Genomic DNA, 19,742 nt, shown 5'->3' on the forward strand with positions numbered 1-19,742 from the left:
TATAATTCGCTGACATTTCGAAGTAGAAATCGGAAATGCGGTTGTGGGTCTCGAGCGAGTATTTCATTGCAGGTTCTCCATAAATCATTCGTAACGATCCGACTGGCATAGATCCACGAAGATATCGACGACAAATTAATGCTAATGACCGAAGCGGAGCCCCGAAAACGTCCTGGCAATAGGAATAAACTGAAGAATAAAAAAAGAAAACGAAACCTAATAGGAAATAGGATATTCTATTCAATTAGTATAGCTTATGCGTACGGAGTTTCGTTTCGTAACTGGTTTTTTTACCTATATTATATTCGTATTGGTGTATTTGTTGCCTGCCTTTTAATTTAGAAAATCTACAACGTACGGTTGTTCTGGTCATTGTTGCAGCTAAATATCACCAGGAAGTGTTTTTAAGACCATTTGTATCGCGCCGGACCAGTTTTGGTAATGCCTAAGGTCTCAGGGATGATTCGCTTCGAATATATTTTTTCTTATTCTCCAATAGTGATTTGCATGAGGAAATTAATTTGACGTGCGAAATCTGTCCAGGAAACGTGTCTGGATTAAGCAGATATTATCTAAATTGGTCGGATTATAGAAGCGGCCAAGTGATTTATCGAGATACGATCAAGTTTTTTTTTTGTATATATTCGTTCTCTTCTTTGTTTTAAGTCTCTTGATTCAATTTGATGGTAGATTTTTTATTTGTATATTCCTGCCAACGGATTATGAATCGGCAATTAGTTACTCAAAAAGAGTGCACAATTTCAATTAACGCGTGCAGAGTGCGTGAAGAATTCATATTTTTTTTCTTTATCCTCATCTTTTCATTCGTTGTTGCTGTTGCAGTTGTTGTTCTTCCCTTCGGTTGTCCTTCTTTTATATACTGTTGCCTTCGCTGTGCTTCAGACTGAGCGCAGCACAAGAACGGCAGTTGTTCTTGGGTAGACTGAGCGAGCGAAGAAGGATAGTAGTTCTCATCGAGATACATATCTCGTTTTTGTGGTCGAGCTGTAACAATTATCTCGTTCCAATCGCGGCCTTCGTCCTTCGGGGGCCGCCGCCGTCGACCTTCACCCTGTCAGGGAGGCTGGAAATCCGCTGGAAACAATTAAAATTAATGCGAGGATTCGATCGCCTGGGCACGTAGGATAATTAAAATGCTCCGAAAACAAGACCAGCAAGAAAAGGGTGGACTTTTCATTCTGTTTTTTGTATTGCTGATTTTCCTAGTAAATAAAAAACAACGTACACGCAGCTGGCGAAGATGGGGATGGGCTTAGAAGGAAGGGATGCACTTTGATGTTAATGCGCGTTTTACGTAGTAGTTGCTGTTCGTTTCGAAACGAGCACGAGATGGCAACAACGACAAATGTTGCCTTTATGGGAAAAATCCTGGCCGTGCGAGAAATTAATAATGTCGTTTTGTATCGAAATTTGCGCAACAAACTCACTGACACACATTCTGACCAGAGAAACCAATCGCAGATACTAATTTCATTTACTTATTATTACGTTTTCTTGACATTCTATACCTCTCTTACATATATTCATACGCCTCGGAATTTATGTATCAACGCTCTTTCTCTTCAATTACGAACGAGCCGTTTGCTATTCCTTTTTCGATCATGATCCAATCCTGTGCAGTTATTTCAATCAAACACATGCAAAACTAAACCATTCGAAGAATTTATAACTTTTGTAAAACACCTTGTATCTTATACTAGACAACTTACAAAAAGTTAAGCAACTTTTGGTGATAATATACTTTAGTATACCGGATACCATTTCTTACAAAAATATCTGTTCTTATTATATTTATAATTAGGAAGAAAAACTAAGATTATTTTGCTTTTCTCTTATATTTAATATGTTTCAACTTATAGCAAAGTTAAGTGTTTTAGATACTTTATAATAATGATTACAATAACATACTTAACTAATAAAATAATATTGAAGATTAATGGAAGAATCTCTTTTAACAAATATTATTACTATAGTTTTACATCGTACAAAAAATGTTTCATCTTGCATTGTATATTCAATAACTAGCAAAAAGTTAAGCAAGATGTGGTGATAATTAAATATAAAATAAGTCGATTTGTTAAAAGTCTTTAACAACACAAATATTGATTTTACTTGAAGAGCAAAATAACTGAAGAAATACGGTTAAAATAATATTTTTCTATATGGTATAAAGTTTCTTTATTTATTTTTTGATCGCTTAATTTGACCGTGATCTAAAATGAAATATGTCTTAATAGAAAAAGAAAAAACGAAAAGTGTTACAGGAAGTAACGTGTTTATTTTGTATCGTTTTTTTTTAACGGGGAATATTGGATTATTGCCTAGTTATGCAATTAGGTCTGGCGGAAGTGTGTCCGTTACGTAATTTGTTTATTTTAATATATATTTTTTTCGTTCCTGTCGATGTTCTAGCATCATTTTGGAAGTCATTTAATTATTTACATTTATTGAGAAAATATACAGGAAAACCATTTAGTTTGGTCATATTAAATTAATTTATTAAGATTTTATGTATTAATAATATTGATATTTATGTCGTAATAACTGTATTTATTAGATTTTCCTGTAAATTTTTGAAAGTACATAAGAATTATTACTCTTGCAAATCGTTCCAAGGTTAAAGGTGTCTATTATAAATTATATTGTTTTCATGAAATATTACAAAATATTATTTATATTTCAATGAGTTTTATAATATTGGTAATTTATGAAGTTTTATTAATAAAAATATTATTTATTATTGATAATAACAACGTAATTTCTTACAATTTATATAAGTAGAAACAGAAAACTAAAATATTAATTTTTGTATTATAAATGATCAATTTTCTCAAGTAAAGTCTTCAATTAGACCGGTTTCAAAAATCTTCTGCGAGGTTTTTCACAAAATCTTCTCATTACTTATATGACTATAACAAGTTATTTATACTCAGTTAACATTTGTATAGCTACTCCAGTTTCAAACAGTGCGGGATCTTAACAGAACCGCACTATGCTAAATATTATAATAGGAATTACATTTTAATTAAAGTATACTAAAAAAATTCAGATTGGTTGAACCGTACTATGCGAGGTTTTTCTGAAAATCTTCTGACTACTTATACTTACCAAGTAATTTATACTACCTAAGTTAACGCTTGTACTGCTACTCCAGTTTCAAACAGTCCGGGATATTGACGGAACCGCACTATGCTAAAATAGTATAATAGGAATTACATTTGCGACAATACGTGATTTATGTGAAGGAATATAATTTCTACTGTTTATCCAATTTTTATCTTCTATTTTTTTGTTATTAATATCGTGTAAATTATTATTTATAAAATTAACGTTATTATATAACAATTTACGTTTTTAAAGAAATCGGTAAGAAAAAAAGTAGTTTTTTTTTTGTGAAGTTGTAGGCGCGTGAATGGTTATGAATTGTGCATAGAGTAGAGAGAGATTGAGAAGAAGGATAAAGCTAGAGTGATAGAGAATGTGTGAGTGAGAGAGAGAAATGAGGTAAAGGTAGGCGACATGAGTTTCCGTGCAGACTGTGTGGCGACATTGCCTGCCGTCCCGCCTCTATAGTATTATTATAATTTAAATTTGTATTATGACATTTTAAGGTTGTCTGAACGGGATTATTTATCGGAAACGAAATTTATCGATTTCGCCTCGAAATCGACGAGACCGATTTTCTTTGGAAATGATCCCCGGACCCGAACCAAGACCGGATTGGACCCGATCCGTCGATGATTGTTACCTCTCATTATCATTATTCTCGTTATTATTATTATTAATAATAACAACAACAACAACAAGAATAATGTTCTTTCACTCTCTCTCGCTTTTGCACATGGAAAAACACTATTTAACTGCATACATTGCGAGTGTTCTTGTAAGCTCACCCAATTTACATAAATTATGTGGCACGTCTCTCGTTTCTCCTCCACGCATATTTCACACCTTAAGGTCCCACCATGTCTCGCCAGAACCAATTAAAATTATTAAAATAATAAAGAGAGAATAAAGAGGCGAGGAAAACCCGACGGAGAACGAGAGGATAATGCACCACCACGCTTTACCAATAGCATTTACCTACCTTCGTTCGTCGAAGCCTTCTCCAGCAAAGCATGCGATATGAATCGATTATTTATAGCCTGCACACGATTACGAATGGATTCATTCCAATAGCTTTTCTTTGTTTACTTCATTACCATAACATAATTACACTTTCCGAATACTCTTCTTTTTTTTTCCTTCTTTTAAAACTGCTCAACTATTCTAAATTCCATTACCCGTATTTCATTTCATTAACCAACTGATGACTCATCTCGTGCTTCTTTGGATTCACTACTCTATGAACAACAAGGTCCCAAAGTTGAAGTGAAATACTCGCAAAGGCGACTAATCAATTATTAATTGCTTGTAACTCCTTAACTTGTGATCATCGCTCTAATTTATTTATGATGTTCTGCTTAGCGAAACAGGAAGACCTTATATAATAAGTAATAAACATTCCTTTCGTCGAACGCGAACAACAAACATTGGTTTACATCGAAGAAATATATATAATACAATATCGTGTTCCAAGTAAAATTAACACAAGCGGTATCTAGAGTAAATATATATATACAAGAGTAGCGTGCGGTTAAATAGTATAAAGGTTCTTAGGCTATCTAATCAGAAATTAATAATAATGTGTTCGTTTGATGCGGTACGCTATCGGATAAGAGGATTCTTCGCGGTGATGAACAAACCGCGACTTTTGAATGTTATGCTTCTCGAGAAGCGAATTATGTCATTTCCATTACTCACCGCTAAATTATAGTTTTCACATATAATTATCTAAATAATTATAATTTAAACTGCGTGTTTCTATTATGTAATGAGAAGATTCAAATCTTTCAACTAAGAAACATTAAAACGCAGTATTTTTAGGACAACGATTTTTTCTTTGTATTTAACTGTGTGTAAATAAACGAAAATTCAATGACCATTGATGCTGATGGATGGAAATACCGGAGCGAAAATAAATCAATTTCAGTTTACGCATTACCATTCATGTGAGATGTCTGTATTATTTTTGACTCAATTAAATATCGTCGGATGGATCGTTTTGGTCGGTTGCTGCGTGCATGCATGTGTTAAAATGAGATTTTTCAGGATGAGTCAGTGGTGGCAATCAACACGGCCATATGCGTATTGTATGAAGCGGAGTTTGTAGTATAGGTTTTAGTTCAAGTGTGCGATGCATTCATGTAACAGAACGCATCTAGGAATGATAAAAAATATATGTGTATGTGTGTCTGTATAAAAAAAGCGTGTAAATAAATGCATTCACATCGATTTAATACGCAGTAGAAAATCTAATATTCATACTGAACCGAGTCGTAAATATGTCAGGATTAATGTTGAGAAGAGAGAAAGGAATTTTAGAATCGATTCGTGTTTTATCGATATTTCCTTAGAAATTAAATGCGCTGTCAAATTTGAACGTGTGGTATTGCGTTGTTTTATACAATTACAATATCTTAATTAGAATTTTTTGTATTTAAATATTGTTTTTTTTTTCTATTTTCATATTTTTCAAGAATTATATTTGAATTTGACAAATATAATTCGCACATCTAGTGCATTTTACAGTGATATTTCGCATGAAAAGAGACTTGTGTGTCTGTATAAAGGCAGAAAACATTGTGAATTTGGATTAAATGAAGCCGAATTTGTAGTTTTTCTAATAATCTACCAATTAATTTTTTTTCACTTTGTTTTTAATCAGTACACATTTCTTAGATTTTTGACAATTCCATGCCATTTCTTTTGTTATACAAATCTATAAATAATGTTAATTTTCATAAAATAGATTTAACGACAACATTCAAAGAGATTTAAATAAAAACAATTTCGAACATAAAATTTTATTGAATTCAATTTATAGATATATTAGCCAAATTACTTGAAAACTTCTATTCTTTTTTTCAGTAGGCAATAATTTAGTAATAATAAAGATTTAACGATTTTTCATTTTTTTGAAATCTTTTAATCTAAACATAAGATTTATAAATTTTAAAGATTGATCAGATCCTTAAAACAATTGTTCATGATTTTAATTATTATATTGTGATTTTTTTTCTATTGTTACCACATTTTTTAAGTCCTAGAATATCATAAAATACTAGAAACTAGGTTTATGTGATTGTTAAATAGAAAACTATATATAATATTTTAATGATTTGAGTCGAAACTTTAAGATTTTACAAAGTAATTTGCAACAGATTACATTTTCCTGTAATCCTGTAATCTTGTTTTTATTGGCTTGTCGCTCTTTCCGATCCACTTCTTTTATGTTTAAATTTAAAATTGGCTTCGCGTTCGCAAAATTCCGATCTTATAATAATCGCAGTAACAACAACTTAACGCGATTGGCCATCGACCAAAGTCCGTCAACAATACGGTCCGATCGGATTAACGGATTTTATATTTAACGACTTTTTCCCGAAATACACTTCAGCCCAAGTAAATGGTGGTTCTGGTTCCTGGGTGAAAACACAGAAGAATAGAGGATTCAGTAAAGGTTTTCTTTCTCTTTTCGAAATGATAAATCAAGTTTTGTTTTTGTTGATGTTTGAACTAATTCAGACTGGCTATTCTTAGCATATGTGTTTACTTTAGTTCTTTGCCAATAAGCCACTAATTAACGATTAAATATTTTTGGAACATCAAGACAAAAGGTTTAGAGATGTTAATATTTTTTTTTAAGTTGAACATCTTGAAGTACGTTAAACAATTTCTTGGATTTGGATTGCTACTATTGGAATTGAGTTGCACTATTCTTTCATAAATATTGCGCGTTAGTATTCAATGATTGAGCGCCGTCTAAAATTATCCATTTCGCAATTGAATTTCGATTAATTGACTTATGACTAACGCCTCCAGAGAACTAGTCCGAAAAACACGAGTATTTATAAGTTTTGTTGAAACTTCCCGCCGGTCAATAAATGCGTGGACCGATTTATTGCCGATTTCTATCGTTTCAATCGATCACTCCGTTATTATGATTACCATTATTACACACGCCGTTTCCTTCTAGTCGTCGTCGCTGTTGTTATTGACCAATCAAGTTACAAATAGGGCGTTTTCACCGCAAATTCAATATATACCCAAAGAGCTCCATCCCCACCTTTTTTGGGCAATACACCAGAGGACATACATTATCTGCGGCAAATTGAATTCACGCACGTCGTATCTATTGCACGTATTCCCTTTCAATTTCGTTTCTTTTTTATATCTTACTCCCTGCATAATTCATACGAAGAGGTATGCGCTTTCGATCTGATCCGAAACGGCGAAAACTTGGAGGAACACCACGAGTCTGGGAAAACAAAAACGTATTCGAAGAGGTGAATGTTTAATTAACTGTGCATTTAAGATTATTATTGATCGATTGGCGAGGCAAAATTAGAAAGTATTTGCGAGCAAATAGTGTGTTGGGAAACCGAACCTCTGGGTTGTTCTGCTCGAGGAGGATTCCATTCCGATGGCAGAGCCCCGAATAACTTCATCGGGAATGGCAAAATCTCTTTTGTTCTTTGCTTCTTGCATTCCAATCTCTTCTGTTAAGCAGACATTAATTCAGCCTCGCGAATTGCATAAAATCGAGGTAATGAGGATGTTGTTTGGGGGGGCAGAATTGGATGGAATTCGCCATCTCAAGACTGCAGCAGCAGCGAAAGAATAAAAATAACACTTTACGCCAATTTATCTTTGTTAACTGTATTTGAATCCATCAATTTGCTGAGAGCACTGCAGCTCTCCTTTTGGCAGCCCATAAATCATTGTGTTACATTTAACGAACTACTGACGACAATCATACAACGTGTATTACGTTCACTAGGACAAATTTTTACTATTAGATATTTGTATTAGAGCTATTGTTTCCCTACTTCATCTTATGCTCCTTGACATTCGACATCGACCATGTGTTTCTAATTAGCATGAGGAAAATATTATTTTTTTTTTATAATTTCAAAGTTCATGGTTAATTTGGGCTTAAGTACACGCATATATCATTTTTTTATTGCATTAGCATAATCATATTTTAAATTTCAAGTCATAACAATTTCGAAAACAATACTAAAATAGTAATAAAAAGATATGTTTTTTTTTTAAGTTTTGAGTGTTTGTTTTTCTTTTGGGAATGTTAATTTTAATTTTGTAATTGATTATGATGAAGCTTAAAGTTCGATACATGAATCGTATAGATGTTAATAGTATATATAAAATGTAAAAGAAATAAACACTTGAGTTATTATAGTAATTCCGTTGCAATAAAAATATTTTCGCCGCCGTTTTAAAAGTACATTTTTCTTTCCATTCCCGAATGATTTATGTTCCTTCGAGCACTAAATATTTCAACGAAATATGAAAGTCTGCCAAAGCGCCAAGAAGTGAGCAGCAACAGAAGAGGAAGGAGACAAAAAAAAAGAAAAGCAAACATAAATAAACCGAATGTATCGAACCAGTTTATAAATGACACCGAGATTGATACCAAATATTTATGCGATTCATCTCAATTTATTTATATTTAGGTGAATCATAAAATGCGCGAGATAACTTCTCCACTACTGATTTATCGCATGAGCCGAAGCCTCGTTTTCTTCTGATTTTAGTGGTTGATTGCGCGTCTCTGGAATGCGTTTATCTAATGGGTAACAATCATTTACTTTATTTACGTTGGTAAACATATGTGAGTATAAGAGAGAGTCGGAAGAATGAGAAAAAAGAATTCCGTGTAAACCGTTTCATCTTCACGTCTCGTGTTTGTATCGGAATCTTATCAGGCATTGATAAAATCCGGCCACGGTTTGTTTCCACGTCAGATTCGTATTCATTCACCGTGTGAAAATTCCGTGGAATAACGATTTTCATATGCTAAACCTTTGGTCATCTAACGATGAGATGATTTGGAGATGGACGATTGTGACTATGCTGTGGTCAGGAAGACCAATAATAACGATGAGGTATTATTCTCAGTGAGAGACACTCAGTGTACGCGCGAGAGAGGAATGCTTGGAGGAAATCGTAATTGTCTTGTGCTTTATGTGTGTGTTAATATGATTTACTACATCTGACCGTGTCACAATTGAGTTATTTTCCTTTAATTGGCGGATCATTTGCTTGTTAGCCTGCTACCTACATGAGAGGACTTAATCACATGAATAAATATATGTTTCTGTTCTTGTTGCAGGCTCGAGCGTCCGGGGTAGTGGAAGTCCCGTTGGGGAGTCGTGGTCCAAGGAGCTTGTATCTTCGTAGGAATGGGGATACTTTTGGTTTCACGCTGCGACACTTCATCATCTACCCACCGGAATCCCTCACAGTAAGTTTATCCTCGCATACATATCCACATGCTTTATCCAACTGCGACTTTCCTGTCTCCGATAATTCAAAACCTATATAACCCGTTCATCTTTTTACACACCTGCACCCTAATCTCACGGCTCAAAGCTTCATAATTTTACTCACCTGTTCATAAAAAAATAATCTCTCAATTCCAACCATTCTCATTTCAGTTTATTATCATCACAATTAGTACATTGTACAGTATATATGCATAATATCGAAAGACTTGATTTGTAGACGAATCTAGTAGATGCGTGCCAAACAGTTTGTTTTGTTTCTTGGCAGATTATGGTTTCTATTCTCGATATTATTTGCCTGGGCAAAATGCAATCATCTCTCACAATATTCAATATGGGTTGTTTTTTTTTGAGGTTTTGGCCTTGTCCTGCGATTTGGACTCACGCGCGCGCTAAAGAACTCGTCCTTGACCAGCTTTTTATTTATTTGCCCAACGTTCACGGTACAATAATTGTATATTTAGTGCGAAACTAAAGAATGCTACAAGATACGTTTACGATAATCATATTTTTTTTGCGTAATGAAATTTTCATTCACTTAATTTAGAGCGCGCAACATAAATCAATAAGAACAAAAATATTTGCTCAACTCGATTCGACACTTTTATTGGATGCTATTAATCTTCTAATAGATTATAATCCTTTAAATGCAAACTCCAGCCGAGACAGTGAAATATTCTAGTAAGAAAATTACACCTCAAACTATTTGAAATTTAAATGTATGAATTGGAGTTCTTCCAAAGTTTGAGCGCGATTTTTAAAATGCCTATTATTAGTAGGATGCTAATTTGGTTGCATATATTAGACAATTATCTTTTCTTTTCCATTGATTTTAATGTTCTTTAGTAGTTTTATTTTATTTACTATTATAATGATTATTATTCTAAAGTAATTTAATTCTTAGCGTATATATAAAAAATCACTTAAATTAATTATCTAATGGAAATAATTGATTGTATATATAATTATAATGAAAACAGTTTTATTACAATTTGAAATATATATTTTGCAGTGAAAAATGCAAATAATTGCAAGTAATTGAAATAAGTACTGAAGTTTAAGTTGATGAAAGTGTATAGTTAAAGGCTATCAAATCAATATCTTTCGAATTGGCTGTGTACATTCTATTATATACCCAATAATTTACCAAACTTAATTGCAGAAGTAGTCAAAATACCAGATAGTAAGGTAAAATGTTATTGCAAATAAATGGAAATAAGTACTAAAGTTTAAGTTGTTGAAAGTATTTGCCAGTTTCGTCGAAGGCTTTCAAACGCATACCCTTCGAATTGGCTGTGAACATTCTAATACATGCCCATTAATTTTCCAACTTAATTGCAGCCGCCCATATTTTTTTTCGTTGTTCCTAACTCCATGCAGAGTGGATAGAGCTGTAATACGTTCGGTTTCCCAACATGTTTATGTCAGTTTAGGTTAATGCTGCCTATTCATAATAAACACATACATATAGAGAGCATTGTGCTACCTCTATTTGTATTTTTTTCTTGTACGTTCCTTCCTTCCTTCTTCTACAGCAAGCAGTGAGGTGTTTGGTTTGGTCGTGAGGCTGTAATAAAATCAATTGATCTATAACGCTTTCGTGTTCAGGTGCAGTTTGTTGGGGCCGGTTACGAAACCGCGAAAGAACCGCGGCCCGTGGGGGTAACGCGATATATCTCGGTTCCTTTGCAGCGGCCGTTACGTAACGACATCGTCGTATCGTTTGACCGTTTTACAAATCGGTTTTGATTAAGAGCCGTTCGGCGACAAGCCGGCAATTACCGTTTAGGTGGCATCGATAAATCAGGTGGACAAGGTGCAATTCCGCGATATTTTGACACCTATCTTGAAGCACTAGCTGCTCTCCTATACCCTCTGCATACCACCTTCCTCCTCTTCGCATGATTTACCACTCCAAATTGTCTCGCCATTAATTACCTAATTACATCGCATTTTATGCATTGTTGAGCGTGGAATTTATTACCCATTTATTGTACGTTGATTTACCTATGATTGAAAGATTTAAACGCGTTGAAGTTTAGGTGCAAAGGTTAAAATAATTTTATGATAAATTGATAGTTTTCACGAGAGGTTTCTGGTTTTAAAATGTATAAAACTGTATACAATATTTCAACGGATATATAAAATATGTTAAAAAAATACATTGTATTATTGACGATGAAAAAAATAATCAAAATAGTTATATTATTATATTCTGAAAAAAAAGTAATATTTTTGAGCAAGGATCTTTGGCATTGGAAACAGTGCGTTCTTTAAAGAGCTTTACGAAAATATCAAAAAATAGCAAATTATTACTGAATTCAAAATCTGCTAAAAAAATAATCGAAAAACGCTAAGAAATAATCCGATAAGCCGCGATATTGGATTCGTTCCGAGCGGATTTTCTCACTTCAAAAGAAAGTATTTCACGTTGAACAGTGAAGCATAATTTCGAATTTGGAATCACCGTAATTATCTATAATTACTTCATATGTGCTTCGATGCAGTCGATCAGCGTAACACAAAGAGTTTAGTGTGTTTATATAATATATATATATGCATGCTTAAAGGTTTTTTTTTCTTATTCATCTCCTCTTTAATTACTTATACTTGTTTCGTATAAGCTTCAAATGTCACGTCCGCAATGTTAATTATTCTATCTAACATACCCATAAATGGAACCTGGGATTATCTTTCCGCGTGTTTAACTAAAGCGAGAATAAATTCGGTGTCAGGTTTTGATGTGCTTGAAGACTGACGCAAATATGCTAATTGAAATTGAATAAATATAAATGATATGTATCGTGTATCCAAGTTAATGTTTATTTATGGTTTTTGGTGATTGGATTGTTTGTTCTAAGTATTGTGTTTGTTTGTTTAGGAGACTGATGGTAGGCATGCAGCTGTGGGCGCGCTGCTCACTCCTATGGACACCATCTTCGTGAAGGAGGTAGCAGAGCGTGGTCCGGCGAAGCAAGCAGGCTTGCATCGAGGAGATCGCATCCTGTACGTGAACGGGGAGTCCGTTAGTAACCTGACTTACTCTGAGCTAGTGCACAAGATCCAAACCAGCCCCACATACTTGCACCTTCTAGTTGTTCCTAAGGAAGAAGACATTCTGCAAAAGGTACGTTTTGTTTTAATGATAATCGATTGGTTAATCATTACTTTTGGTTTTTGCAGTATTTTGCGGATACAGCTCATAATCCGCTAAGCAATAAGTTAAAGGAGGATCGGCGCAGGACTATTCAGCAGCCTCAGGGTGGATTCCAGGTGGACGCTGTGTCTTGGAGGTCCTTGCAGAACCCAAGTTACAGTTCTATTGACTACGGGCGATACGTGCCTCAAAGACAGTTGGTGGTGGACAACAGTACGGACAGTATCTACTCGTACGGAGTGCCGGAGAGGAGTTCGGAGAACATTTACAGCACACCGAGGGACACGTTCCGGCCGAACGATAGGAAATCACTAGAAATCTACGCGGAACCCGTAATAAATGATTCAACGCAGAGGCCTCGGGCTCAACCCCAGGTGCCCTTGTACAGGAAGATGGGTCGAAGAGCAAGCGAGGGAAGCAGCACAGCCGTCTCAGAAACCGAGTACTCATTGAGTTGCGAGGACATCGACACCACTATGAAGAGTTCCAAGGCCCCGTACACCTCAACGGACACCTTCAACAGCCTAGAGATGCCTGCATTGATGTATTCCAATGTGGTTGGCTGTCGGCTGAGCTTGGACGCCGGTAATAGGAGGGAGTCCACGTCGTCGTTGCACTCCTATGAATCTAGCTCGACGCTAGCCGGTCAAGACACCGACACCGATTCCATCGTGATGAGTAGGCTGAGGAAGAGTGTGCAGGAGAAGGAGGAGTTCATGAGGCGGAGCAGTAGACCCAGCGAACTCATACAGAGGGAGTTCTACAGCAGGCCTAAGAAACTGGAGAAGCCGGTATGGCCTCCTATAGATCCGCAGGAGTCGCCGTCACGGCTCAACAAACCCACCCATCACAACTTTCAGCGCGTCAAGAACGACATCGATAACGAACGCGAAATCATACACAACCTCGACAATAAGAGATCCAACACGGCCGAATTCTTGGGCAAGATACAAGAGAACGAGAATGGACAGACGAACGGAACTAATGCATCTGACACCGAAGATAGAAGGTATCATATTTCTTTTCATAAATCGTATAAATTTAAATATTAATTTACGTTTTTTTGTTTTAGAAATTACCCACCTAATATTCAAATGGTGTCTAAGCGAGCACGGCAATTCGAGAGTGGCAGATTGATGACGGAGGATGACCCAATAATGAACGATCGCACCAGCTTCTACAGAAGCGAATTGGCAAGGTTGAGTGCCAAAAAGGCCGTGCCGAATGTGGCGGTCAGAACGCGCGAATTCGAGACGATGTCCAGCGAGAATTTCCCGAGGAGGGACACCAGTTCGAGCTCAACGAATTCCGCGTCTGTCCTCCGCAGAAGTTACCGAGACAGCAGATCACTGGATAGTTCAGGTAGGTCCTACATAAATCCATTCATCATTTGCAACCAACAGTTCGTTTACACCTTCTTTATTCTTTTCTTGATGTTCTTCTTCTCTTTTTTGTTCATTTTTCTTTCTTTGATTTCATGGAAATAGGAAGCAACTGTAGCTTAAGTAGTAGCGCCGCTGAAATATCGAAACCGTTTCCGGGGAATTTCAGTATTCCCATTGGAAGCAAATTTATCCATTGCCCGCTACCGTCGGACTATAAGCCGACCCAAGGTCAGAATTTGAGTAGATGTCGCGTTGAAATTTCGTTAATTTTTACCACACTAATTGCCCACTCCCTCAGAAAAATCTATTTTTTGGAGGAGTTAGATTTGATGTTTTTAGCCTACTAATTTCATAATTTATCCCGGTTCTCTCTTAGACGTTGCTCTATGTATTTTTTTGAATGTTGTACCTGTAATGTGTATCTTCTTGTTAATTTAAATTCTGTACCAATCAGAAGAGAGTAGTGATTTTTTTTATTTATATATACTGTATTTACTTACTATTGATGTCGTTCGTAGTTGTAGCTTTGATGTTGTTATTCGTTATTTTAGATCTTCCAAGCAATGCGAATCAGTCGAATAGAATGCGGCAGCGTTCTAATTCCACTGGTTCCTGTGTTGCCCACATGCATACCGAAACTTCTGCGGACACTAACAATTCTTACTCCTCTGATAGCGCCACAACTACAGGTCAGTTTATACAGACTAACGACAACTATGTGTGCATCTTTAATGAAATTTATATCTATTATTATTCTTGTCTGCGGTCACTTCCAGTTTCTGAATGTGCATTGTTTTAAAGGTCGCGCCGAATCTCTGGATACGAAACAATCCCCCTTCTTAGCCGAACCATACTTTAACCTCATCCCCGAGTCCGTGGAGCAGCTTCACCGCACGCCCTGCGTGTCCGTGACTCCTCCCTCGCCCATACCCCAGCCCAAATCCCTGCAAACCTCAGCCGTGCGCCCCAATCAGCTGGATTTGGGGGCTCCAAAGCGGCCGTTGCGACACCTTCGAGCGCCGCAAACCGTCGCCGCAGACACACCACCACCTGTCCAATCAGGTAGTTACAGTTACAGAACGCTGGTTTTTGCTCAACTAACACGCCCCCGCCCCCAAAACTAACTCCGCCCACAAAAGCCTAGTGAACACGGCTGTCGGAACTTCAAAGAAAACCAAATTGCATTGAACATTGCAGTTCCGACAATAATAATAATATAAACCTAATACAATTTAAAAATCTAAAAACAACCATTAGGTACCAACAGAATTACTAGAAAAGCCTAGCGAGTTCACTAAAACATCCTTTTAGATGTGACAAGAAAGATGACGCGGAATAATACATTTATATTAATATGTGTTGAATCAGATTTGATCATTGCTTTGCCTTGGCTTTTAAATGTTAAAGCAATAAACCTATTTCGTACATCGATAACATTAAAGATGAAAAATAAAACAAGATAATCAAATATTAATAGAACTGAAATCAATTATTTAGTGAAACTGATTTGCAATCAGATCAGATTAGTTACTTGCATGTCTCTATTACATACAATAGTTTAGGTATTTCGAATGAACGAGATAGAAGAAACAAGTAGCAAGAAGTATCGAATTCAAAACGAAGTAGTAGATCTATCAATATTTCATATACTTAGACTTGGGTGTAGTTGAGTAGAAATTAGCTTTTGTCGCTGCAACTGATTCCGATAGAATTCGTTGCGCCTTTATAATAATCTAATATCATTAACTTGATTTGACTGCGTTTATCGTGTGATTGATTGGAATTTTTTCTTGAATGTTACATTTTTTTTTGATGGATTTGCATTAATCGTGTTCTTTTTTGTTTTTGTTTTATTAATCATTTCAGTTTGCAATGATAAACCTTTGGTGGTGCGGCGGATTAAAAATACTAACATCAGTAAGTATACGTTTATTTTTTTTTTATAAATTATCGACGTTTGTTGCGACATCGAAACCAGATAATCAGACTCGATTAGTTAATTCAATAAGGCGTTTAATTACAATACAGCACATAATTCGAAAACGACATTTAATTATTGTTTAATTTTATTGACTATTAATTTGATTGCCGCTTCAGGCGATTTTTCTTAATTGATCTCCTCTTACTGAATTTTAAGTGCCTTATTAGCATTTTTTTTAACTCTTGTAGGTTTTAATTTATTGCAAAATGTTAGTAAACGGGTTTTACAAGTTTAGAAAAAATTTGACTCATTCGCAAAAAAAAGTGTCCACTAATTCCAAAATATGGAAAATTTATTATAAAGACAAAAGTTGTTTTAGATAATGTTTATTATTTATGATATTTAATGAGTCATTTATTTTTTTTTTCTTAAATGAGTCAATTCATTTGAACGTAGATGAGACGTTACATTTGCGACCATTCTAAATAGGCGATAGTTAATTGCAGCAATGCTCCAGATCTTTCGAACAATTCGTTGCATGAAACGGCGAAATAAACAGCTGATTCCGAAATGTAAAGCGATACTTACTATTCGCCATTTAATTTATGGTTAATGCTAAGTCTGGAAAGGTCGTGGACCCCGCGTTCGATTCGAACAATGCTCCAGTTCTTTTAAATGACCCATAGTAATAATAATAACATGAAATGAGTCATGCGATGTTTAGAAGTTTATTGTATTTTTTTTTCGGCGATTCCTAAACATAAACAGTAGGATTTGCAAAGCGACCTGCGTGATTCATTCATCGGGAATGTCCGTAATGTAAATTGCGCAACGCGAAGAAACAAGAAGTTGCGACGGTTTTTAATTCGACTCGTCTGCAAATGTTGTTGATTCTTTTGTTTGTTTTTGTTTATTTGTGTACCGGCTACGATATGCAAATGGGGAATTTCACTTCGCTTGTTTGCAGCGCGCAACAATGATAATTTCATTTCCATATATACAAATTGATTGATCGTTGTTTGATATCTGCGCCATTAAGCTTAAGGAGGAGAAGAAAGAAACAAACAAACAAAAAAAAACGCAATGAATTTCTCTCGGTCGCCAGCTTTCTAATTAATTTGCTTCTCAAATTTACAGTTGCGCAATGGAAACAACGACAATCAATAAGCTGGCATCATTAATTAAGTACATTTTTGTATCGAATCGGTAGATAATCCGGGGAGACAGTCGCCGTTGCTTATCCGCTGCAAATATCTAATTCAATTTGCAAAAGCATTAATAATCCATTCATCTCTCTTTCACTCGTACAACTGCTACAACTCATTTTTATCTTTCCTTCATTTATTTCCTTCTGTATTCTAATCTCCTTCTCGGACTGGTTTTAGACGATTTCTTTCGCTCTCGACCATTTGATTGATTACACAGTGGCGCGTGATTTTTTCCTAGCCTCATTAATTAGCATAACGTGAAGTAGATCGCCGAGATTATTATGTTCTCTAATTATAATCCATTATGCATCTTTCTAGTAGAGCACGTTTTTACTTCTAATCTCGTTATCCTTCTTCGAGCGCACCGCATCTGCGATGATAATTCAGCAGAATCAGAGCGCGAAATTTTCTATTTTTTTTACGCAATCGTGCATTTCCTACTTGCATTATCTTCTCGATAATCATCTCTAAATTAATTTATTACGTTTTTCAAAATTGTTTTTATTTTGATGGATTTTGGATAATGGTTAAATAATACCAGAAGGATTATTGATGTGATTAGCCGGGGGATTATCATTAAAGAGCCGTATTGTTTTTGGCTTTGCAACCCTTTTTTTTTGCTGGACGTGATGTAACAAAGGGAATTAATATTAAAGGCCATTAGAAAGGTTTATTACAAAATATTCATATAGGTATGTCTTTATGTCTAACTTCTAAACAATTTTGTTTTGTTGTTGAGACATTATTATGTAGTTTTAATAATATACAAAATTTATAAACAAAAACATAGATATTTAATGGTGTATTTATTTTGTGAACATTAAATATATTTAACTAAAATTAAATTAATAATTTTCTGAAAAAAATAAATTAAATTTATAACTACAAATTATTTAGTATAAATACTTGAGATTTTATATCGATGACTTTTAAAATTAAGTACCATTATTTGAAAGAATTTAAGTGCCAAAAAGAAGCCTCTTAGATTCTTTTGGAATAAGAAAGATTTTCAACTAACGAAGTAATATTAAGAAAGGAGTATTCTCTTGAGTCTGAAGATTTAGGTTTCTGGACCAAAACCATTACCACTAACATTACTATTACTTGGTTACTATTAATTATCATTATATATAAGATTTCAAAGAAGTTAAGGTAGCTAAGAAATGTTTAGTTTTTAAATTTTAAAACTTAATTAAACTTAACCGAAATTATATTTTATGATTCCTTATCTAGTTGAGAAATTGAAATGTTAATAATAAATATGAACTTAAGTAATAATTTAAAAAAAGAAATGTAGAAACTTTTAAGACGTTTGTATAAAAGCGTCTGTTTGTGCAATGCTGTAATTGAATATTTATTGAATCCGTGGTAATTAATATGTTAGGAAACATGTGTAGAGGAAGTCGAAAATCTGGTTTCGCAAAAACGGCCGATGCCGTTTCGCAATCATCGGAAACACGGCAAACTAACAGCAATAATAAATTTTGGAATTTGTGTTGGGTTTTTTGCAGCCGACGAGGATCGCGTTACGCGGCGCGAATCCTACCTGCGTGCAACGGAGGGTGGAAGAATTATGTCTTTGGAAAGCAGAGATTTCAGCGACGGAGACGTTTCGCCTCAGGTGCTACGAAGGTAAGAAACACAATGGAAACTAATCACACCTCACTTCCCATTACACCTTTCCTATTCCTCGATTTGTTTTTATTCTGTACTATATCTTCTATATATTTTATTTCTTTCTCTCTCCACATATGTACATTATCGCCGTTTTATATAATATTCGTACATAGTTCAAGGATCATCCCCTAATTCTCTGGTGCTTATATGTTATATATTTTTTTGAAAATTTGGTATGTTTAGCGCCCACAGACGTTGGCGTCCACCCTTATTTCTTGGTGACATTCAGCAACTTCGTAAGCTCTTTGAAGAGCCCAGCACCTCTCCTTCGGGGTGAGACAAAAAAACCATTATCAACAAGCACATCTAATTATTTATACATACATTTAAACATAAAACATGTTTGTTTTAATTTTTTTGTCTTTCTTTGTGTATGTACTTCTAATCGTTTGCTGACTGTTCATCATTAACACGCATTTTTACTAATTCGCATCTTTATGTAATTAAATCACCAGAAGCAAATAATCATGTATGTGAGCATGTTACGTCAATCGATTCGGTTACGTGCAACCCCACGCGGCAACCACCCCCCGTGCATCATAGATTCTTATCAGTCGTAAACTTGCTACTTAAGTAGGGAGGACTTTGCGAAAACTTTAGTTCTGTGCATATGTCAACACCGAGATGTTGCTCACATTTGTGTTACGATATCGGTTAGTATTAAACTAGTTATAAAATATGGAAATTGAAAGTGATTTACTATCGTTTATATAAGTGCGTTTTCTTCAGTCTTTATACTTTTCTTTTTGCAACTTTACGATCCATAAACCATTTACTGCGGCATAATTTTCCAATCAATATGCGGCGTTTAATGTTGCACAAAACCTTTTCATTAAACAATCCACGCACATCTATTTTTATGGTTTTTTTTTTCAAATCAATAGAAATTGGATTTCCAAGTAAAAATTTGATGTTTGTTTCTGTAATGTAAATCGGTGCATTTTCGGGTTGCGTCATTCAATTCTT

The 19,742-nt window shown here is 34.9% G+C and overlaps 1 protein-coding gene across 1 annotated transcript in view; it reads left to right on the forward strand.

Moving 5' to 3' along the window:
• The window catches only part of LOC108565200 (rho GTPase-activating protein 21-like), a gene marked incomplete at its 3' end in the record, with an annotated part of 70,837 nt that overhangs the window by 47,152 nt on the left and 3,943 nt on the right, over positions 1-19,742 (forward strand). The window contains exons 4-13 of the mRNA XM_017924514.1: positions 9,257-9,388; positions 12,310-12,555; positions 12,612-13,594; positions 13,658-13,947; positions 14,073-14,198; positions 14,522-14,659; positions 14,772-15,032; positions 15,837-15,887; positions 18,611-18,731; positions 18,960-19,049. Of these exons, the coding sequence (XP_017780003.1) occupies positions 9,257-9,388; positions 12,310-12,555; positions 12,612-13,594; positions 13,658-13,947; positions 14,073-14,198; positions 14,522-14,659; positions 14,772-15,032; positions 15,837-15,887; positions 18,611-18,731; positions 18,960-19,049 (2,438 nt within the window). The remainder of the gene's footprint in view (positions 1-9,256; positions 9,389-12,309; positions 12,556-12,611; positions 13,595-13,657; positions 13,948-14,072; positions 14,199-14,521; positions 14,660-14,771; positions 15,033-15,836; positions 15,888-18,610; positions 18,732-18,959; positions 19,050-19,742) is intronic.

The sequence above is a fragment of the Nicrophorus vespilloides genome, unplaced genomic scaffold (assembly GCF_001412225.1).
Source record: "Nicrophorus vespilloides isolate i.1.1-1 unplaced genomic scaffold, Nicve_v1.0, whole genome shotgun sequence".
Classification (NCBI taxonomy): Eukaryota; Metazoa; Arthropoda; class Insecta; order Coleoptera; family Silphidae; genus Nicrophorus; species Nicrophorus vespilloides.